This window comes from Podarcis gaigeae (assembly GCF_964106915.1).
Source record: "Podarcis gaigeae genome assembly, chromosome: 6".
Taxonomy (NCBI): Eukaryota; Metazoa; Chordata; class Lepidosauria; order Squamata; family Lacertidae; genus Podarcis; species Podarcis gaigeae.
Genome location: NC_139682.1, coordinates 42,361,737 through 42,385,822, shown reverse-complemented (window position 1 = coordinate 42,385,822; position 24,086 = coordinate 42,361,737). Strand labels below are relative to the sequence as shown.

Sequence of the window (24,086 nt, the reverse complement as noted above, 5' to 3'; positions counted from 1 at the left end):
CTTTTTTGCTGAAAATATATATAAAGAGAGGCACATGTTTCTGCTGTAGTTAATATATACTTCCTATCAGAGAAGGATCTCTTAAGCACGTCTGAACAGACTGTTTCCTGAATGCATAAAATACCAGCAATCTAATAATAAAGTCAACCTTGCAAAGAACTGCACGACAGCCATGAATATTAGATTGCTCAAGGGGGAGGAGAGCATTTTGACTCGTTTTAATTTTATCACATTGGCTTTATAGATAAAGAGAGACACAGTTGGTGTTAAAAGGGTTCCTTTCTTCCCTTCATTTAGGGAACAAACGTCACTGATTCCATTTGCTCCTGTAAATAACACACAATCGATTTGATAGTGTCAGCAACTACCATAATGAAGAAAAATCTTGCAGTTTTATATACACAGAGCTGAATGCATGGTCGCTACTGATGAGGAAAGTGGTTGGGTCACAACTCAAAGTTCTGTCCACACCTGCAACTTGAGGGAACGCATATAACATGGTTGCATGGGATGGAGAAGCATCAGTAGCCAATTAAAGTAGGGATAGCCAATGTACACCCAGATGTTGCAGACCATCAGCCCAGCCAGTACGGTCAATAGGAGCTGAAATCAAACAACATGAAGGCATCATGTTAACTATCCCTGAGTTAAGAGATGCAGTTCCAATTCTTGGTAAACTAGTCTTGCCTCGTCCATTGATTGGTGGCTTTGTACTGGATTGGGAAAGCTTACACATTTTAACAGGGCACACCTTTGTTGGCATGTCCTGCTTTTGCCCAACCAAGTCAAGATAGTGCAAGCTTTAGAGCCCTCAAGAGCTTTAAAAGGGTCATATTTTGAGGACTACTTTCTACACTACACAACAACACAGGGAAACCTGCTCCTTGAGTACACAGTACAACACGTAAGCATCAACAGTTCATTGTACACTTGTTTTGTGTCCAGAAGCCTACTCGGGCCCCAAACAATAATTTTTCCAGGGTTTTTCAAAGCTGTCATGTGGCACAATAGTCAAAATAAAAACAGAATGTTTGATCTTGGTAGCATACAGCTACAAAAAGACAAGAGTTAAGGTAAGATACTCAATAGCGAGCTTACAAAAATAAATTCTTAATATTCTATATGATCAAATACACAGTGCAGACACATGAAGAAGGCACTCCAAAACTGCTTGCTCGTAGGCCAAATTCCAGATAGAAGTGAGTGCTCACTAGCTTTCAGTTGGCATTGGGTCTATAAGCAGAATATTGGAAGTGCATGCTTAGTATGTGTAGTGTATATTTCATCATATGGAATAATAAAAATCCATTTTCATGCTTGTAAATTGATAGTAGTTGATATACCAAAAGGCTACTTGGAATCCTTCATTCTGGAACATGAGTGGTTTGGCTTCTGGTTCTATGAGGGTTCGGACAGATGCATAAAACATTTTGGGTTTTCTTTCCCCCTGTGGGATGGACCCAGTGCCTGCCTTCACTTTCCAAAGGGCATGTATCTTTAATCCTGGGTTTCCCCCCACCAATTTGGTTCCTCCTCTATGCTTCTAGTGGGCTACCTGTGTTTAGAGCATTGCTTATACAAACACAACCAGCCTGTTTGTTTTAAGCTGCAAAACTCTTCTGGGGAGAGGGGACTTGACCCTCAAGGCAAAATTGGTGCTTGTGGACGAAAGCACAGCAAGCGTGCATTTCTCAGAGGAGTGGCTCCAGGTTTTATGAAGTCTGGACTGTGCCTGAAGCTCCCACACTGCAGTGGCATCACATTTACTCCAAAAAGAACTTCTGCACACTGTGATCTAGTGGACCAAACATTGAGATGGACACATGGAAATATGTGCGACAGCTAGAAATCACCTCAAATGTTGAAATATTCTAGAATAAGGGAAGGGATTAGAAAAACACGGGTGGCCAGAAAAACTGTGGCCAGGATGCAGCTTATGGGGTCTCCCCGTTGAGACAGCAGCCTCCACATTGATCCTTTCTCTCTCTGGTATAGGACAGAAATCGCGTAGAACTTGATTTTGTGAAGGTCTCATTTCCTAAAGTGCACCAAGCAACCTAGTAGTTAGAAATCACTTCTACATTCACGTTTCGGCAGCACACATGTGCTGCTGACCAGGGGGTTGGGGTTGGAGACAGAGCAGCTTGGGAAGGCATTGCTCCTTGCTTGTGAAAGTACGGTTTTTGCCTAACAGGGTGCATATGGAAGGGCCAGTTTGCATCACCATTCCATTCATTCATGATTCCTCCCACCTCCAGTGTCTCCACTGAAGTCATTCCTGGGACAACAGATATGAAGACAGCAGAACACAGCAAGTGGAAACCCATGAATCTTGCCTATCAGCAAGATTGCTATATTTGCTGCTCATGGATCTGATCGTAGGCAAGATCTTGGAACTGTCTTCTTCACCCATTGCATTGCAGTCTCTCATATACAAATTCCCATATGGTTGACCTTCTTTAACAGATCAAGTGCTTGCAAAAGCAAGCAAATGAGAGAAAATTCAAGAATACTAAAATTCACATTCCTAAATGAGAAACTCTGCATGGGTGACAGGGTATTCTGGGAATCTTTCCTTGGGGAACCTGGGGTCTTCCAGATGTTGCTGAATTCCCAATTCCCATCAGCCCCAGGCTGCATAGCCAGTGATCAGGAATGGCAGGAGTTGTAGTCCCAAATCTGGAAGATCACTGGTTCCCCTCCCCTGCTTAGTGCAAAGGACTGATTTGGAAAGCTTTGGGTTCTCACCAGTGGCCAGTCTTAGACCAAAACTCAGTAGACTTCAGTCCCTACCCTGCTCCCCATAGTTCTGCTTTTGTGACAAATTGGGACTGCCCCCTACTTTGGCAGAATAGCATCTACAGGGCACTTAATGACCTCCCTTGAAATCGATTCTACCTTAACTATACCAGTGCAGAGAAACCACAGGAAATTGAATCCTAGGAGCAGTAGGCTGTAGGTGAGGAAGTTAATTAAAACAGCACAGCAATTAAAAGACTGCAGGAGGCTGGTTGGTTCTGTCAAAATACATATTCAGTGAAAATCTGATCACTGGGGATATGAAAGTACCTAACTAAGCAGTGAGAACATCATGAGGAAGTGAGGGATCTGTTGTTCCTGATTCTATTAATGGTTCACTAAGCAAAATAATATCCCAAGGGACAGGGGGTGGCATACAGACAGCTTCTCATGTTTGATAGATTCCTGATTCTCACTCTGCCTCTCCCCATCCATGTTTCTCCATCCTTGGGGCAAAGCCGGAGCCATGTTCCCATTCTGACTGGAGAACCAGTAGGAGGTGTATACTGTACGTAGGTTTGGTCCTCTCGTAAAGGAACCCAAGAGGCCTGCATGTGAGGCACAGCACCATGTGAGCTGATCACAGTTCATAAGGAATGTTTCAAGTTGGTTCCAGTTTTTCACCATCTAGGGACAATAAGGTATATTGACATATAAAGTAAAACAGGATGCTAAAGGGGTGGTAGAAGAGCCCAAGAAGAGCATTTGAGCATCTCTTGGGCTTGTCTAATCTACACGTTGCCCTACCGCTGAACTGGCACTGCCACTGAGTCAGTCTGTCTTTTATTTGGGCCATTAACAGCACCATGTCTGCACAGAAGTCAGTCCTGTTGAATTCAAAGGAGCATATTCCCAGGCAAATGGGGTTTAGGATTGCAGCCTCAATTGTTTAGTGTAGTGTGTATTCCTCAGGCAGCTTTTGGGGTCAAAAGGTCCATCGTTAGACTTGACTAGTGCAATTGTCTTCTCTGCTGGACTGGCATTGATTTCATTTGCCTGCTTTTGTGATCTAATCTCATGGAGAAGGAACATGTCGTTTCACATTCTCTAAATACTGAATGGCACAAAGTCCTGCTCAAGGGTGATGTCACATAGAACTGACAAACACAGCAGTGGGAGGGAGGCAAAGGACTGGGGGACTTGTCCCACCCCCAGCCATCATGATGGCCGAGTATTTGGTAAACCTGGTATATCCATGTTTTTTTGCCAACATTACTGTGTTTCCTCCCACCATGCTGATGCACATCGGCCCTTTTTGAAGCAGTGTAGCTTAAATTGTACATGCACACCCCACCTGACTGATACTGTATCTCCAGTAACCTATAGTAAGACTTGCAACGTAGACAACCCATTTGCCAGCTGTATTAAAGTTGTACGGTCTGGGGCTTTCCTGCTGCCTCAATATCTTTAAAGAGATCATCGCAGGGCATTGCAAGATATCTTCCAAACTCTCCCATCTCAATCTCTTGAAAGAAATTGAGGGGTGGGAGGTCTGAGAGGGACTCAAGCTATTCCTATCAGTGTAGTATAGAGATGTTACCACCCCTCTCTTCAAACTTTAGCCCAAGATCAAAATAACAGAATGCCGTGGTTTGCTGAGACTGCAATCCTAGACAAACTCACCCGGCACAAGTTCCATTGAACTCAGTGGGGCTTAACTTCTGAGCAGACATGCACAGGACTGAACTGTTAAAAACCCTTTGCCTAGCCATTCCTCCCAGCCAAGGAACAGGGGGGATTCCATCCAGTACAGACCTTCAAGGCTATGCAAGTCTCTAAGCCAACCCCTTCTACTCACTCCTTAAGCCCAGAAGCCCTTGAAGCATTCCTTAATCCCCCAGACTCTGTGAATGCAATCTCTTGCCAGCAGCCATGTCCTAACATCACCTTCTGAAAGCAACACGTGGCAGATAATCCATGGATGGCACAGCCATGTTCCAGGGGCTTGGTTTAATTTTTGGCTTCAAAAAAGGTGTGCTTTTCTTTTCCATCCCCCGTTTCATGATGTCTGACCGCTCAGCATTGAAGCAACTGCAGGAGGAGGAGGACGGGTGGGGGGGGGCAGGTGCTCTACACCCAGAGAAAATAAGTATGGGATCTTGAGGACCAGAAGACACTTTGGGGCCTTAACCTCACTTGGACATTTTGAAGGATGTCACTGCAGGTTTTGCTTTAAAGTACTGTTTAAATCTTATGTCTGCATACCTGCAGAGAAGGGAAAGAGACAGAGACTTGTTAAAGAAGTTCTAGTTATATGAATCCACTCTAGTTTATCAGTGCCTTATGACTTATTTGCGGGTGCTCATAGCACCATGCCTTTACATTTTCTCTCTCTCACTCACTCACTCACTCACTCACACACACACACACACCACTTGGTCCTCCCCCCGCCATTCACACTGATAAGAATCCCCCTTACATCTCTATTCACACCCTAATATATGGATCTATCTCACCCAGTGCTCACAGTATGGTTATTTTAGGTGCTTTGTACATTACAGTGACTGTGCTATAGGGAATGTGCCAGACTGGGAGTGGGGGAGATGCAATTCGACCCCACTCAGCCACGAAGATCACACAGTGACCTTGGGTCACTCAACAGCTTATGCCAATATCAAATCAAAATGGAGGACAGATCGTCACTGGCAACTCCCGTGGCACAAAACCACCAATTTTAAAATGGTATATTGCTTCAGAATCATCCTTGCCCCAGGGAGAAATGATACCCACAAGCATCCCTCTTATCTCCCTTAAATTTCCTTTACCAATGCAAATAAATCACACTCACCTGGCAAAATTAAAGTCTATGGTAGAGAACTGGGCTTGAATCAGGCCCCAGCAAGCCCACAGGAAATGGGAGGCCTGCGAAAAAAGAGAATTATCAAGGACACATATTTGGGATTGCCTAAGTGAGAGTGAGTGAAAGTGTGAGTGAAGACAAGCATACAAATTTAAAAGCTGTGAAGGTGATGCGAAAATCCGCTCACTGCATTCAGTAGAAGTACATGTGCTTCTGACTTGGGCCAAGCTACGAAAACTGACCCAGCATGGATAGCTCAGTTGGCTAGAGTGTGGTACTGATAACGCAAAGGTTGCAGGTTTGATCCCCATATGGGACAGCTGCATATTCCTTCCAGCTCTACAATTCAATGATTCTAAGACTCTGCAAGTGTAATGTGTGGCTTCGTTTGAACCAGGAAAAATCCAGCTGCAAAATGCACATATTGACTTGTTCCTGTGACATCCCCAGCACAATCATCTTCTGCAAACACTAGAGCGATTTTTTCAACAGTTTTTCAAAGAATTCCACTTGTCATTAAAAATATCGGAGCAATTTTGCAACAACAGCACATAAAACCATACAATTAAAACCATACAAAAAGTTTGAGAGAGACAGCAGTTAACCATTGTGGAAAGATGTAGTCTTAATTGCCCGCATTAAGCCTGATGGGGAAAAAATCAGCAGGCGTTTAAATGGAAGAAATCATTGTGGAGGAAACAGACCTTTGATGGTACAAGAAGATGAAAAAGACTGCAGAGAAAAAATTGTGAAAAGGGAGAGGTGAACCATTAACAGGGAGTGATGCAGCTCTCTTGAGTTGACAAAATGTAAAAGTGGCCCTCAGAGTTATGTGAACTGTGTGCTATCAGTGTCCAGTGTCTGCAGTATTCTCTCCCTCTTTCCTTGCACTTTCTTCGTGATGCACATACTCACTAAAGCAAACTGGTTCACTTGCACATAGAGGCTCTCCAGCTCTTCTTCAGACACATCTCCACTCTCTCCTCTGCTTTTGCTTCCTCCCCCCAGGTCCTCCTGGCCTAGTTTTTTGTAGGCCTGCAGGTAGTGCCTCAACCACTGCAGTTGGATCTCTTTGGAGGGGTACAGGCTGTAGTCCACCTCGTTCAGTCCTGGAGCAGGAGAAGGCAATTGACAGAACATGACATGGAACAGTATGGACAGCTCAGTGGGTTCAGGATGCCTGAAAGCTAAGCCTCAAGAACAATGGTGGCAAGCACAGTGAGGTCACAGGGACACTTTTGAGGGATGCTAAGAGTTGTTTGCACCGCTGGATCACCTGGCAGTTGAACTGGCTTATATAGTTCCAAGCTGAACTGCTTTTTTTAAAGCTGCAGGTGTTAAGATTAAAATGGAAGAAACAAACATATTTGGAGAAGGAAATACTAACTCTCCCTATAGCTGTGTTATGTCTTGGCAGAAGTGGTTGGTTTCCCTCAAGCTTTTGGTGTTGGTGCTGACCTTTAAAGCTCCAAATTGCCTCTGCCCAATATACCTGAAGGAGCGTCTTCACCCCCATTGTTCAGCCTGGACACTGAGGTCCAGTGCCGTGGGCCTTCTGGCGGTTCCCTCCCTGCGAGAAGCAAAGTTACAGGGAACCAGGCAAAGGGCTTTCTCGGCAGTGGTGCCTGCCCTGTGGAACACCCTTCCATCAGATGTCAAAGAAATAAACAACTATATAACATTTCGAAGACATCTGAAGGCAGCCCTGTTTAGGGAAGTTTTTACTGACTGATGTTTTAATGTATTTTAAATCTTTTGTTGGAAGCCGCCCAGAGTGGCTGGGGAAACCCAGCCAGATGGGCAGGGTAGAAATAATAAAATTGTTGTTGTTGTTTTCTCCCCTATGCTTGGTACAAACAGTGGTTGAGTATTAAGTGAGTATTTCAATCTGGCTCACATTTGTTTTGTTTTGTAGAAATGCCATCAATGGTGCTCATCATGCCTATCAAATTAATATTTGTACCTCACCTTTTTGTCTAATGAGCTCAAGGTGGTCACATGGTTCTCTTCCTCATTTTATCCCCACAACAATCCTGTGAGGTAGGTTAGGCTGAGAGGCAATGACTGGCCCTAGATCACTCAGTGAGCTTCATGGCTGAGAGTGGAATTTGAACCCTAGTCTCCCAGGTCTTAGTCTGACACTCTAACCACTAAGCTGCCCTGGCTCTCCTGTCTTTGTGGTTGAAAACAGGAAATAGCACAACCACTGCCTTATTATTTTTATCCCCCCCATTGAATTCAAATTGTAGTACAATAAAAAATACAGTCGTACCTTGGAAGTCGAATGGAATTGGTTCCAGAAGTCCGTTCGACTTCCAAAACATTCGAAAACCAAAGCGCGACTTCTGATTGGCTGCAGGAAGCTCCTGCAGCCAATCGGAAGCCGAGTAAGCCCCATTGGATGTTCAGCTTCCAAAAATAGTTTGCAAACCGGAACAGTCACTTCTGGGTTGGTGGTGTTCCGGAGCCAAAAAATTCAAGAACTAAGCTGGTCGAAAACAAAGGTATGACATAAAAGAAGCAATAAAGCAAGAAATAAAAGAAGCAATAAACATACAATTGTAAAGTCACAGTGTGTTTAGCACAGCTCATTACAATTGCTATAACAGGCAGAAAAATAATTAATTGGGCCACCAAGACCCTCAGCAATTTCCCCCTGGTTCATGGTGGGAGAAAGTTTGGGAAACACTGATTTACTGTATTTGTAGACAGCCAATACCCTCCGCACAGTGGGCTACAGAACATCAACAAAATACAAGCTTCCAATTCCACAATTTTAAATAGCAGTTAAAAACAACAACTTCAAAATAACAGCCGCATATTATTATTGTCTCTGATTCTTGCTGTCCCCTTCTGAAACTCTTCCAGTTTGACCCTGCTTGGCTTTTATGATCCTCGTGGAAACAGAATGCAAGCTGAGATGAGAGCAGATGTAATTAGCCACACAATGATTTCCTGTCTTACATAAAAGCTCAGTTAGCAGAGAATTAATATAGAGACCTGGATAATTACATGCAGGTCCTTCCAAAGGAGCTTGCTTCTAATCCATCCTTTGAATCAGAATTACGGGGTGGGTGTGGGGTGGAAATAATCTTTTAACAATCCAAAAGTACTAATTTTGCCATACGTTAGTACGGCTAGCCTTGTTTGCCAGAAGTTTGCCATTTTTAAAACAGAGGATGCATAACTTTATAGCACAAAAAGCATCCACATAATATAAGAGAGCATCAGTACTATTCAAGACTGGACTTCCAGAAAGAAAGATGGCGGAGGCAGCTGTGATGTGTTTGTTTTTGCTGGGCAGGTTTTTGTTTCTTTTTCTTTTTCCCTGCCAGCAAACGATTAACGAATGGCAGCCTCTGATTGGCTGGCGTTCCAGGAGAGGGGGTTGAAAAGGAGAGGATTTTGAGAGACAGTTTATAGGTTGGGATAGAGGTTGGGAGAATGCTGTTGTTGTTTAGTCGTGTCCGACTCTTTGTGACCCCATGGACCAGAGTTGGGAGAATAGGTTGGGAGATAGGGAGTGAGAGGAGAGAGAGTTGGTTCTGGGTAGAAACATCCACTCTGAGGAATATATCACAAACTAGAGAAAGGAGTTTCTGAGCTTAGTGTGAAGGACAGTGTGTGGTGTCCTGTAAGAGTGATAGGCCAGGAATTAACTGTAAGGCTGAGCCAGGAGAAGTAGAAGCTGTGAAAAATACAATCTACTTAGGACTCATTCCAGTCAGGAGGGGAGAGATTCTTCTACACTGAGAAGACTCCCAAACCAGTTAAGAGGGGTGTGGTGATTCCTGGGTCTGTTACCTGGAGTACCTCAGGAGTAGGGTTGTCAAAGGGGTGTGTAACTGACAGGAAGTACCACCTTGTTTAAGAACTAAAGTATTAAGCGGCAACAGCTGTGCAACAACTGAGAAAGTACTGAAGTGGAATAACATTAGAATCTGAAGTATCCTATGTTTTACCCACTTTGTGTCAAAGTATAGGGAGTGGTCAGCCTACCCAAATAACCTGCAGGATTCAGTTAGCAAGCCCTACTGGTGAAAACCCATACAAGGACTTTTGATAGCACAGCGGGGATTTCTCTCTGCCTCCTCCCATCAGGCTCCCCCAAATGGTCTCAGGGTGTGTTGGGGGAACTCCAGAATTGGACACAGAGGAAGGAGAAGGCAGATCTTTGCATCAGGCAAGCAGATATGCTTGCGCTGACAGAGTGATGTGCTTAGCGCTACGCTGAATTCTTCCCTATACTGTCCTGGGAACAATAAAGGTGTAGATTTGCTTTATTTCTTTGACAGCCCTTCTGTAAGATTATGAAAGGAGTTTAAATAAGCGGGTCCCAGTAATTTAATATATTAGACAAAAGCATTAGGCATTAAAGGAGCAGAGGTAGTTCGTGTTACTATGAAATTAGTAAGAAAACAGATTGTGTGGGAAAGGAATGATCATCTCGATGGCGTAGACCTTTCAGACCTATGGAACAGTAAGATGTTTCTCTTGTTTTCTGGAGGGAAATTTATTGGATCACAGGTAGGCAGGTAGGCAATTCCTTTTCATGCATAAACTTAATTACTAGTGCTTGATAATGTGTGTAATAATACGATTATTTGCAAATCAGTTATTAAAAAGCTTCAGCTTATGCCTCTGAAGACAGATAAAAAGGAATTGAATGGCTATTTTCTGCTTCCATGAAGAATAAGAATGAGAAGAGAAAGCGAGATGGAAGAAGACAGGGAAAGGGGGGGCAGAGACAGCACCAAAGGTGAGTTTAACTCACCTGCAAATTCATTAAAATGATTCCCAATGTCATATGCTTGATAGTTGTAACCAGTGTATTCATAATCTATGAACCGGACGTGACCTGAAAAAGCAATGAGAGAAATAGTTGGGATTCTTGGGCAGAGTGGGTTGTATCCCACTAAGTTCTACTCAGAGTAGAACCACTGGAATTAATGGACTTAAGGCAGTCATGTCCATTATTTTCAACAGGTCCAGTGTGAGTAGGATTAACACTGTTAGACCCAGTGTCTCTTCAAAGAAACAGGAGAGCTTCTCTGGCATTTGCATTTTGATATTTTTTCTCATTATTAGGTCCTGAGTGCTTTGCAAAGCATTAAGTATTTATTACTCCAAAAAATATGTTTTCAGGACCCACTCAATTCCTTTGACTGCAGCTTGTCTTAAGTGTTTTTAATTTCAGAGTTTAAAATAGTTGTGACCCCCCCCAACTCGGTAACCTGCTGGTTAGGCAACAAACCTTCTGCCTTGTTGTAGATAATGTTCTTGCTCAAAAGATCATTGTGGCAAAAGACTATTGGAGATCGAAGCTGGGAGAGATGTTCTTTCATCCACCGAATCTCTTCTTCTAACACCTCTAGGCTGGGAATGTGCACTTCCTGATGGAGACTTAGGAAGGAAAAGAAAAGGAAGCCACTTGCAGATGCTAAACCTTTCTTAGTGCAAGGGATGAGTTTTCTAAAACTGGTAAAACAGGGTTTTCTTATTCTGGAGAAAGATTTTCCTAGGACAGAGACGGAGAACTTGTGGTCCCCTAGAGGTTGCTGGACTTCAGTCCCATTGGCCCCAGCCAGCATGATGAATAGATCTACTAGAATTGAATCCTGTATTAGGGCAAGTGATCACCAGCAGTAAAACATCAAACCCCCAAATGACCAAAATGAGACTGTATTACTAGTGTAGAGCTTCCTTACTTGGACAAACATTGTTATACGGTCCTGAAACTTTAAACTGATATTACTAACATAAAATCTCTCTGAAGGATCAGATCATCTCCGAAGGGACTCTTTGCAGCTTCTGCATGAAATCCAAGGAGGTTCTCCTTGTAGAAACAGAAAATTATTTTATGAGCTCAGCTGCCTTTATTCTACTTCACTCTTTAATTTACTTGCACACTCAAGAGATTGATTATAAGCTAGTGCAGCCTGAAAGCAGCTATTTAGGGCTCTTGATTCACCTCGGTTTCATCATGGTACATGTTACTGCAAACAGGACAATCCATAGAATTCAATGCAAGCCTACAGTGACTTCACACTGTGACACAAGGGTGGACAAGTTTGCATGCCTGAAATACTCTGATTCTGAACTGCTCTCTTCCTGCTCACTAAACCCTGTTACCTTTTCAGCTTCCAACACCTCCTCTCTTCTCCCTTTCATTGTCATCCTACCACCAATCCCCTGGCTCTGAGCCTTCTTTCCCTAGGGGTTCCGGGGTTCCCCATGGGGGTTCCCCAGCTGGTGCTTCCCACCACTCCTCTGCATCCAGCCAGTCCATGACACCCGCAAAATTTGGAAAACCTGTGGTTTAGCTACTTAGACTCAAACCAAATGATGAATAGGCTTCTGAAGAAGCGGGTGGGTCTCCTCCTGCTGCTGTGACCAGCTCCCCTCCCCATAAGTCTCCCAGAGCCTGCAGAGGTATGAAGAGGGCATAGGAGAGTCAGACAAGGTGTCAGAGTCTCAGATTGCTTAGGAAGGACCAGGGGGAGGAAACGACTTAAAGAGCTTTGGGATAAAGAGTTAATTCTACTGACACCTTGTGCGTTATTGCTGACCTGTTCCTGACAAGTGGGTGTTGAATAGGCTGAGTTTTTAAAACCAGGCAGAATTGTCTCCCCCTTTATAGTTTATAGCTACAAGAACCATTAGTTGCATCCTTTTGGCTGTGAAGTTTTAGTGGCAAAGTCTAGGATCCATTTATGACTTTGCCACTCTGCTCTGTGTTTGTGTTCTTAAAATTAGTTCCAGTGACTTCTCTCTATTACAGTTCTTGTGTCGTATGCTTCAAATAACTACAACATAGCAGGCCAAAGCTACCGGATAATGAATACCTTTATTAGAGATTAACTCTTGATTTCCTTACCCAGAATTAGATGCCTTTCTTGGAAACTCTGTTTTCACAATGTTAAAGTACTTGTGCAGTCTATGCCATAGGCAAGGCTTGGGGAGGCTTCCATTGGTGTGAATCCTGTGCATTTTAGCCATTTCATGGGCTACTAGCCTAAAATAAATCACAAAAGTAGAGTTGTTCAGTAGCCACACACTGCTTTTAATGGAAGCTATGGCAGCCTCTAGAAAACAGCAAAACCTGGATAAAAACATGCAGCCAAACACCCACTTAAAATACAGTCTGGCATGTGAATTCAACTTCACATAATTTGGTATCTTAACTTTAAAAGTGCTCCATGGTTTTCCCTGCTAGAAATCTAAAATGTTTCTACCGGATCCTCTGTAAATTGGAGCAGCTTCAAACATCATTTACTCCCCTTAACCCACCTTCAATATATATAAGATGGTAGAACATAGTCTACCACAGCCTTCCTAAACCTTGTGCCCTCCAGATGTTGCTGGACAACATATGTCATGATCCCTGACCACTCTCTGAGGCTGATGGGAGCTGTGGTCCAAAACATTTGGAAGGCATCAAATTGGCGAAGGCTCGTCTAGTGACTTCTCAGAAACAGAACACTGAGTTGGATCCAGACCTAGTCATGCTGAGAGAAGTGGCGTAGGAAGGGGGATATGGGGGGTGTGGTCTGCCCCATGTGTCATCACTGAGGGGGGGTGACAAAATGGCCAAAATATGTGCCTGGCGTGCCTGGTCCATGGGGTCACGAAGAGTTGGACACGATTAAATGACTAAACAACAACAACAACAACGTGTTTTTAGAATAAAATTTAAAAAATTGGGCTCATGACACTTTTTTAAAAAACAACAACTCCCGCACCCACTGTAACCCCCTTCTTATGCCACTGGTAGTTAGGTGAGGCGGGGGGCACTGGGTGCCACACCATGGGGCCTGCAGCATGCCTGAGCCACGCGTCTCTCCTTAGGAGGAGGCAGTGGGCAGATTGCCTGCAAGCTCCACGTTGTTTTTTTGAGCAGCGGGAGCTTGCGTCTGCCCACCGTCTCAGCTGCCCTACAGCTGAGAGGGAGGCTGCGGAGAGGCTCTATGCAGCGTGCCCTGCCTTGGCTTACCCTGCCCGCATGGATGGCTCACTCTGCCCCCGGCTGCTGGATGCACACGTAGCACCGGGCACCTGAGCAGCTAGCTACGTCACTGGCTGAGAGTAGGCCTATTGAAATCAATGCATCTTCAGTTAGTTGTGACTATCAACTCCTATTGATTTCCATGGGGCTGCTCTAAGCATGAATAAGCCTGGATCCAACCCACTGTAGCAAAGGGCCACAACAACAAAGATTTCACTTTTCACTTTTTCTTTTTTGCGAAAGAAGAACATCGCTCAAGTTTAGGGTAAGATTTGCAGTTCCATTCCTAGGGAATAATGAACAAAGGGTGCCTTTCACATATTAACAGTTCTCCTCTGGTTAAGCTATCACAGGAATTCTACTGACTGCTTATTCTGATTTCAAACATGTTGCTACCTCTAAGCCTAGATTGTGGGCAACTGAGACTGTGCTATTGGTTCACTGTCAAACTGGATAATCCATGATACTATTAGACATTACACCACTTACCTACCTATAGGGGATCTGTACAGTGAAAAGTCATACCTCTTGTGGTCTATAAACCATGTGAAATTGCCATTAACATGGCTCAAACTGACAGTAATTTCCCTGATGCCTTCAGTCTTCTTTGCCTGCCAGTAGAGTTGCATTTCTTATTAAATGGAGGCAAAGTGGGAGAATAATTCTTGGTTCCCAAAGTGTGCAATTCCCTAGATTTCTGTCGATTCTAAATCTACAAAAGTCCAATCACCTTCTGGATACAGGACTTTGCTGAATGTGTCAAGCAGGGGAAGTTTCTTGCTCTGCTGGCTCTGGCTTACTATACTTCCAGGAAACTCAGCAAGAATATGTAAGTTCCCTTTCACCATTCATTGATGTTCAGCATATCCACACTGTGACAGCTATGTGAGAAAAAACAGGATGCTACTACATCATAAAATTATTATTTCCCCCCTGGTCCTCTCCTCTGTCTGTGAGGTCAGCCAAAGGACACAAAACTCATGATGTGTCACAGATTTCTCTCTGGTCAAGGCTACTGCCAGATCTTGTGTTCCTTCAATAGAAAGACCTACCTTTGGCCACAGCTAGTCTGGTCAGTGACCCAGGCTTGTAGTTTAGTTCTCCTAGATGAACTACAAGCTGTAAACCTTAGAATAAACCCTGGTTGCAACTCATGGTTGGAAAGCTAAGCCACAAGACTGGGTTTGGGTAATATGTTAAACCAAACCATGACTCATTACAGCAGCAGAACAACTTGGGTGGAGCCAAGCACCCACAAAACTCTTCGTATGTCCACCAAGTGTAGGAACTCCTTCTGACAGAGAAGCAATAGGCCTCTGTTTAGAGTAGGAAATACACAACCCCCCACCTCCCATTCCACACACACACCTGAATATATTTGGCTGTCGTATATGTTCTGGTCCCAAGGCCTTCCCTGGCATGAACTCGTAGCAATAGCCATTTTCGAAGGTGCAATAGAGACTAGGGGCACAGCTGTGGTCTTGAAGCACTTGGAAATTCCTCAGCTCATTAGCACGGTCCACAATAAGCTCTGTCTTCCTGCCATAGACCCTCACCAGGACTGCATCCCCCATGTTCTCAGCTGTGAAGCAAGCCATGAGCTTGTTGGTGATGCCTTCAGTGAAGAGCTGAGTGAGGAATAGATAGAGAGGAAGTGGTTAGGTCATGGTGTAGCAGTGTCTAGAGGGGTAGCTGTGTTGGTCTATGGCAGCAACAACGACAAAGGGGTGGCACCGTAAAGACTAACCATATTTATTATGACACAATTTTTGGTGGCCCAGAGTCCGTTTCATTACAGCACCAAGCGTGATTCTTAACAAAATAATAAACGAACCCAATCCTGACATTGCAAATGCACTAGCACAAATATTTAGTAGGATAAGGCCAAGTATTGCTCTTATTTTTATTAAGTATTATTATTTTCTAGGAATAGGAATAAAGTACAGACTCCATGTTTTGTGAAGAATGACACTTGTGTTTGCTTTGCCAAAAGTGCATGGAAAGAATATGTAGCTCTCAGTTTCACATGTCCTTGATATCTAGAAATTGTTTGCGGAGCCACAGATTCTGAAACAAATAATACTACTGATCATCTATTTAGAAGTGGGGCATGTGGTACAACAGACCTATCCTTCCAAACATGGCCATTGCTGTTGTTTACCGGGATGGGGCTTGGAATGGAGCAGGACAGTGGTGAGGGTCAGGGCAGTGCAATTGCACCAGCAGAGCCACCACCATCAATGTGGCAGCCCTGCCAAGGCAACTGCGTGGCCACCCCACGACACCAGTTGCTTCTTCAACTTTGCTTGGTTCCACCATTCAAAAGTTCTCCCTGTATGTCTTGTCTTTCCACAATTGTGTGCATTTGATCCTCAAGCTCTGGGTAGATAGAATAAAATTCAAAATGAAGCAATTACCAATTTTCTTTGATGTCGTTTCATTAGGTATTTCCTTAAATTTCACTTTCTAAGCAAGTTCACCTCCATATGAAATGAAATAAAATGCAGTGCAAAACAGTCTTGTGAAATCTCAAACCTGTATGGATAGGTACGGTATTAGGAAGATGATCATATCTTGAAATCATGGCAATATATGCCACAGGACAGCTCATTTACACTATTCATCAGCAAGCATCTTGTTCAGGTTGTGTGCTGGAAACCAACACAGTGTAATAATGGTTATTAAGAGTTTTGAATTAAGACCAGGGACAGCAAGGTTCAAATCCCCACTCAGCTAGGCTACCTTACACCAGTCTCTCTCTCTCCTCTTTCTCTGCTGTACCAAACTCACAGGGTTGTTGTGAGGATAAAATGGGAGAGAGGAAGATAAAAAATAGCTAAATGCAAAGGGTGGTGGGAAGAGAGAAATCAGGTTGGCTGGCCTGAGCCACAGTAAGAGGCATATTTGTGATGTGAACTCTTTGGCATAAGGAATCTATCTTAGATACTTTTTAGTATGCATGAGAGTCAGCAAAGGAGCTGCTGTACGAAAAGGGTGGAAATGAGTTGCTGATGTCACATGCTTGAGTAGTGCTGTAGTACCAGATGAAAGAAAAGATGGATTTTAGGATATCGCAGTGAGGAGCAGTTGTACTCTGACGACAACAGAGATGATGCAAGTATAATTTTAATATTATAACTGGGTGGACCAATTAAAAAATGATAAATAGGTTCAAAAGACTTGTAATCCTGCTTGGTTTTAGAAGGCACCAAGGCTTACTGCATCTGAGCATCAATTTAGATTAAGTTCCTATGCTGGGAAAAGAAAAGTGGATCCACGAAGAAGCCAGATTTCATAACCACTCTGCATATGCCCAGTCACTTCCCCCCCTTGCCCAGGCACTGCATTATGCCAGTGCTGAGTGGACTGTCCTAATAGCTCACAACAAGTACAAACTGGGACTGTGGACATCTCTGTTTGACCTGCATGAGGGAAATCTCTGCAAAAGCAGAATTGTGGTCATGAAGGATTATTTTAAACAACCCTTGGGATACAAGCTCCATGAAATCATGGTGGAAAAGCAAAGCTGTGCAATGTAAAGAAAAAAGTGCCTAAGTTGTGAGGAAAGCATCACTGTAGGGCAGGCAGCCTGGTGTCTTCCAGATGTTCCCAGTCAGCTTGGTCAGGGATGATGGGAGTTGTAGTCTAAAACATTTGGAGGCCACAGCTAGGGGAAGGAGAGGGTGGAGAGTAAATCATGTGTGTGTATGCTTTATGGTTTGAATTGATACTGACATTATAAATAAAATAGTTAACAACTACGGAAGCTTTTGTTTGGACCACCTCTGAATTTTATTTCCCTGAAGCACCAAAAGCCATTGGTCAGCAGCTCACCTGGAGCACAGGTGCTCCACCTGGCCACGCCCTCACTGCCCCTGGACAATGTAAAGACTGGTCACAGTCATCTTCCAGGGAATAAGGAGTGTGCAGCCAAACAAAGGACCATCCAACTGCTTTGGACTTTCTTCTACTTATTATTATTTTTAAGTCAAGTGGCACAAAAATTACATTTGATAAATAAACTTCCAACACTCAGGGGACTGCAATAGGATAAAGGTTGATGCGACTTAATAAGATCTGAGGCACTTGGGAAGGATGTGTTTACTACTTAAGAGCCATGCCGAAGAGGGTAGAAGGAGCCCAAGGGTAAGTGCATTTGATTTATTTTTATTGCATGCCACTTTGAGGATCATTTTGAATTGAAATGAAAGAATGGATTAACTGGTGGAACACTTGACAGCAGTGCAAATGCCTCCCCAATTCAGAGAAACACCCCTGAATTAGCACAACAAGTTTAATACTGAACAACTTAGGACCCAAAGACATAAACAAGCTGTGAGATGTGTGGCGTTGGGAGGGCCTGATCAATGGAGATGTCTCTGATGAGGACGCGTCCCTCGTTGCTTTGACGGCTCCTCACAGATGGACAGAGGGTTTTGTTTTGCCTTCTCCCTGGCGCTTGGCTGCCTGCCTCAGCATATGGAATTCTCCCTTTTCCCAGGCTCAAAAAACAAGCTCTTGGACTTGTGTGTGCCCTCTGTGCTCCTTTGTACATGCTCATGAGGTCATTTCTAACAGGGCAGCATTAGATCCTCAGTACCTTCAGCACATCTATACATGCATCTGCTTTGGCCTTAGTGAACTGTGCACAGGGATCTGGGTTTACCTTGATCCAAGCTCATAAAGGTTTGACCTGTTTTCATATCTGCCTGGGCTCAGTCAGTCCTCAGACGCACAATATATGAAAAAGCTGCTTGTGTCTTCTCCACATCCCAGGATGCTAAGAAACAGGCAAGGCTTCAGTGAGGAGAAGGGAGCTGGGCTAAGTTGGGAAGACCTTAAGACTGATCATTATTGGGAAGCAGTGGCAGTTTCCATCTAAAAAGATCAGTGTGGAGGAAGGGGAGAGCAGTTCCTTGCCAAAAGAATGCCTCAAGAAGCCACCTCTCCATATATTTTTGCAACTGTATTTCTATGTGACCTCCATGCTGATGACACGAACTTTGGTTGTGCTTTCAATTTTTATTCTTTATTTTTGCAATAAAGCTTATGGAGGATATTTCCTGTGGACCTTAATAGGATTACTGGCACTTATCCCCACAACACTTTCCTTGCATTCCATAGTGTGAATTTTAGCTGCTTAATGGTTAATCCTCAATAACCCTCTGCAAATAGGACCCACTTCGTTGTGTAACCTGCACCCTTCCCCTCCCCCCCAGTATCTTTAGGGTCCTCGCTGGTGCCATAGCACTGGGCCAGATCTGGAGAAGTGGGCCTAGCATGCTGTATCACCCATGGCAGTGGTATGAGCGATGGCTGGAAGGGCAAGCGGGGGGGGGGGGACTTTTGCAAACCTGTTCCTCCTCCCAAGCTTGATGAAGCAAGAACTGTGGTCAGTCAGAGATGCGGGTAAGGAGAAGCAGAAGGCTGGTTCCACACTGCTTTCCCCAAGATGAGGGAGTGGGCAAAACCCTTTCCCAGCAACCCAAAACTATGCAGCAGCTTGCAGCAGAGGCACTCCTCCAGTCTGTTCAACATATCCTAGGTGTGACGAGGCGAGATCATGGGTAACATCCAATGCACTCTTTCCATCAGCACCAAAATTTACACTTGTGCAATGGAACTTCCCCTCTCCTCCCCCTACATGTGCCTCCTGCCCTCCCCAAATCTGCCACAGAGGGTTTGGGAGCAACCCCAGAACAGATTTAGGGGACATCAAGAGGGAGGAAAGGGGAGAAAGTTCCATTGTGCAAGCATAAATCCCTGTGCTAAGGGAACAAGTTGCCTAGCACTGCTTTGGATGTCAGGATCTGGGTGTTCTATGTATACAGGTATGTCAAGCACAAAGCTCAAATTATGGAGGAAAATACAGGAAATATCTTCAAGCTCCATTTGCTAATTTCAGCCAAAGTAAGGCTCCCTTGTAGCTTTCCAAAACAGCCCTTAAGAGGACTGTCACATAAGGGGGTTGGGCTCCTATGCCCCTTCCCCTATAAACTGAGCAAGCCTATAAGATACAGACGGAATCTCTGCCCCAGAGAACTTGCAGCCTCATTTGAAGCCTCATTCTTTCCCGGCTGTTTGCAGATGACCTTTACCATTCATTTCCACACAGCTTTTTCTGTTTGATTACACTTGACAATTTATAAATTTGTAATGATCCTTCTGTCACTGACTCCCCACACTTCCTGGGAATCTGCTTGCTGAAGGCACCCGGCCAAATTGGGCATGCAAACAAATATAACAGATCCGTCTCTCTTCCTTTCAAACCCACGTTATCCTTTCCATTTGTGGGAACCCTCCAAACACACATTTGAGGTTACCTTATCCTTTTTGAGGGGTGCACAGAGAAGGGAATGGCCTGCACAGATTGCCTTTGAGCCCTTTATGGATGGAATTGGTGCTCATTGCACTCTTTCACCAACACGGGGCTGAATATTAGGCGGCAATGCAACTGTTTGGGGGTCTGAATTGAGAGGAAACATCCCTCTCCCTGCTTCTGCCTGCTCAGCTGGCCTCCCTCCAGCTACTGCTGACAGAGTGATGCCAACCTGCCAAATGGGCAGGAGGGCAGAAAGCGCAGAAAGTGGTATTCCTACCAGTGAAAACTAGCAAAAGGCCCCCAAATGGACAGGGTGTGACTTAGCCAACCTAAGATTGGTTTGATCCCAAGCTCTCACAGCCTGCACCAACCACCACAGGGCCTGATTACTGTGCCAGTCTGGAGCTGGCACAGGGATCAGGCTCAATCTGCCTGCGCCCCCCTTCTGACGCCATAAGTGGCTGGGGCTGCAGCTGCAGTGCTTCCTCTGCAGAGCCTCAGAGGCAGTAATAGTAAATCTGGATGTCTGCACCCATTTGCCTCTTGGTGAATTTTCTTTTAATTGGTATTTATTTCCTTCCTTTATTTATACCCCGCTTCTCCTCCAAGGAGCAGAAGGAAGCAGCCACAGCTACTCCTAGCTCCATTTCCTCCCTCACAACAACCTTGAGAGGTAGGCTAAGGTGAGAGACAGGGACTGGTTCAAGGCTAAGCTGAGAGACAGGGACTGGTTCAGTGGATTTCATGGTCGGGTGGAGATTTGAACTGTGGGCTTCCTAACCACTATACTACACTGGTAGTAGTATAATCAGCCTCCTCAAGAGTGGTGTAGTAAAGCAGGGATGAAACCCCAGCATTCATTTCACAGCATGGATGATGATGATGTCGCCTCCTGGAGTGCTATTTGCCAATCTTCTATATGTCAAATATATAAGCTTTTCTCAAACAGAAAGCCACCAAACAAGCCCTCAGCAAAGGAAAAGGTTAGCATGCATGGCAAAGGGTTAAACTGCCACTTTGGGGGAGAAAAATTCAAATATCTCTTTACTGAGACACAAAATGTGTCAACAAAATAACATGCTAGCTTCTGAGCCAATCAAAACTCTTCCATTAGACTGGATATTAAGCAAAGGTGTGTTGGAGGAGAAGAATGAAGGGGGAAAGCAAAGGAGGAAAGCTGGCTTGACACTGAGCCATGATGCCTGCATTAAGTCCATATGCAAACCATAGTCTTAGAATGGGTGGGGCCGTGGGGGCTGCAATGAAGAGCAATTGCATGTCAGAATCTGCCATGAAACCGCTAGCAAAATTATGTCAAAAAGGTGGAAGACCAAAAAACACATGACCCAATTTCTTTTTGATATTATATTAGGGCAGGAAGCCAGAGTGACAGTTAAGATCTCTTTCCAGTCAGATGCATGAAAGTTAGCAGGGACATCCTGGAAGTTTGCAATGACCTGGTCCAGGATATGAAACTGTTCAGATTCAAATGCTCATGTCATTTGCAAAGTGGGGCATGAATCACACAAACACACACAATTCTTCTTCAGCTCAGATTACAATATACAAAGGGTGTGTCTCTCCCAGTCCCATGGCATTGTGAATGCAGTAACAACAACAGCCCATGTCCCAAGTATATTGGGAAATGGAAGCCTCTCAGCAAGACTTGCAGCTTATGACCATTGCCACCAGGAAGATTGAAAGGGAAGGGCTAGTGGGGCAGAACTCAGGGAGTGTGTGTGGGGGGGGGGGGAGTCTTTACATTTCTGGAACTGAGCTGGGAAATGCCTCAATTGGCTAGGCACAATTCCAAAGTGAGTTTGCCTGCCACTACTTGAAAGATAGAAAGGAAAGTGCTGCTTATTTTATTTATTGCCTTTATATCCCACCTTTCCTCCAAGGAGCTCAGCCTCACAACAACCCTGTAAGGTTGGTTAAGCTGAGAGACAGTGAGTAGCACAAGATAACCCAGTGAGCTTTAGGGCTAAGTGGGGATTTGAAGTTTGGTCCCCCAGGTCCTGGAAACACAATACTCTAACCACTACATGGCACTGGCTCTCACTCTTCTGCCTCACCCTTGGGCAGAAACAGTTTGGCAGAAAGATCCTCCCTTACGCTACACAAGGGAATACTGAATAGCTGCTAATTTTCTTCTCAGCAGAAAGGCAAAGCAAAGAGGAACAGAGTTCTCTGTACCTCATTGAAGCGGGGGTACAACCATGACATTCAACTACACTTCAGAAATATGGGAATAAACTCCTGTTCTTTTGAAAAGACAGGTGCAAACACACTTTGAAGTACGTAAACTCCTTGCCTAAGAGATTGGGGGATGATCAAAGCCCTCATGAAAGCACACCAGAGCATGATGTTAGTGAGGTATTGCCCTGCTTCTTCAGAAGGTGTGTCAAATGAAATGAACACAGCTTTCCCATTTTCACCAGAGCAGATTGCCCAGCATCCCAATTTTATTCAGGGAAAGTGATGGGAGTCACTAGGTTCACCTGAACAAAGTTGCACTTGTGGACATGGAGGAAGTATGCACCATTATATTATTTGAGCCAGGGACTGTATGTTCCCCTGAGCACCAACAGAGCATAAACAGGGAATGGTAGGGTAAATATTTTTTCCACCTGGAAAAAAATACAAAACCAGTGCATGGCTACCTATGAATATTTTTGGAAGCTAAATGTTTGCATTACAATATAGGCTGGCATGAACTCCAGTGGAATTCCTTCAGGAATTTTATTCTCTACAGACTCTCCTGTTGGGGGGAATCTCAAAGCTGTTAAAGGGCCAGGCAGCTCCTTGGAATCTTGTTTCATTTGGAAGGACAGGAAATGCTTCTTGCAGGAATCCCATTTGAGTTCATCTTGGCCTATATTGTAATGCAAAGGGAAGCTTGCTTAATGTTTATACCTAGCCATGCCCTGGGGCTCTGTAGGATTGTCTTTTCCACCTATGGAGTCATGCCCCACAACTGGGAAACAGGGCAATTCATTCCATTTCTGAATTACAGATGTGAAAACTGAGTCAGAAATTCCTTGGCCTGGGCAGACACAGACAGAGACTGCCAGATCTCTCTGCTCCAAGCACTGGATGCACCCACTGCCTCTCACTAAGTGGTCTTCAAGGCTCAAAACAAGAAAGCAATGCTGAGTATGGGGTGTGTCACCTGGGGATCAATTCATTATAACCACTCAGAGCATTTTTTGAGGGGCATGGGAAGTTCCACCTTGTGTTTAGAAACCTGGAAGGGCAGAATGACAGGTTCAAGACTGCAGCCTTGGGATCCATGTGGATTAAGCGCCTCCTTCGGTACTCCCAACTATTGACAAGGATTCTAATTCTTGCTTGACCCAGAACCATGCACGGAAAGGGTGAGGTGACTATAATAAGGCAGCATTGGGGTGCTTCTGGCAAGGGCTAACCTCCATCAAATGATCTTGTTACCCATAAGGGAGAACAATGCCGGCTCCATCCTACTACCGAATGGTTCTCGTCCCCAAACCAGCCTCGACCTGTTGAATGTTCCAAATTCAGGCTGGGGGCTGAAGCGCCCTTTGTGCCAAGCCTCCCGCCCCAGACGCCCCTCCTGGATGACTCCCCTCCAAACCCAAGCGTCACCCCCCCAGCTACCCCGAGGAGAGAGAGTGTTTGGGTTTCTTTCTTTCTTTCTTTGGCCAGAAAACTCCGTGCTCTTCTGGCGTTCGGTACCTTGGTCTTAACTCGCTCGGTCTCCCATTGTGGTCTCAGCTTTCGGATCAGCTGCAGAGCCCCCGGCAGGACGTTGGTCTCATCCACCGCAATGCCGACACGCTGGATGGCCCGGTAGCTGGTGGAGACGCGCGGCGGCGGCGGCGGTGGTGGCGGCGGCGGCTGCTTCTGCTGCTCGTCCTCGTCCACTCCTTCCTCCATGCCCCGGAGGCAGCCCGGCCACAGCGCGGCTCTCTTCAGGTGCGCGGCGGTGGCGGCGGGCGAGTTGGGAAAGCGGAAGGAAGGCGAGCGCAGCCTGCGCCAGCAACTCCACCCCCTCCGCGACTGGAGGAGGCCGGCGAGGGAGCCCATGTGGAGGGGCTGGGAAGGGGCTGGCCGGGGAGGAGCCGGCCCCGCGCGGAATCCATGAGTCACTCGCCCGCCCGCCCGCTCCGCCCCCCGCTCCG

General features: G+C 45.0%; 1 protein-coding gene across 6 annotated transcripts in view; it reads right to left on the bottom strand.

Moving 5' to 3' along the window:
- The window catches only part of ETNK2 (ethanolamine kinase 2), a 25,758-nt gene extending 1,672 nt beyond the window's left edge, over positions 1 to 24,086 (bottom strand). The window contains exons 1-9 of one of the 6 annotated variants that reach the window (XR_014565961.1): positions 23,641 to 24,073; positions 14,973 to 15,232; positions 12,477 to 12,614; positions 10,854 to 11,002; positions 10,374 to 10,457; positions 6,515 to 6,708; positions 5,588 to 5,661; positions 4,687 to 5,004; positions 180 to 326 (exon numbers count right to left, since the gene is read on the bottom strand). Coding sequence is in view for 4 of the 6 variants with exons in the window: in XM_083745719.1 (XP_083601845.1) it covers positions 4,932 to 5,004; positions 5,588 to 5,661; positions 6,515 to 6,708; positions 10,374 to 10,457; positions 10,854 to 11,002; positions 12,477 to 12,614; positions 14,973 to 15,232; positions 23,641 to 23,991 (1,323 nt within the window). In the remaining 2 variants the exon portion in view is untranslated. Of the gene's footprint in view, positions 1 to 179; positions 5,005 to 5,587; positions 5,662 to 6,514; positions 6,709 to 10,373; positions 10,458 to 10,853; positions 11,003 to 12,476; positions 12,615 to 14,972; positions 15,233 to 23,640 lie in introns of those variants that run through there. The other 5 variants (XM_083745719.1, XM_083745720.1, XM_083745721.1 and 2 more) reach the window with 5 other exon arrangements.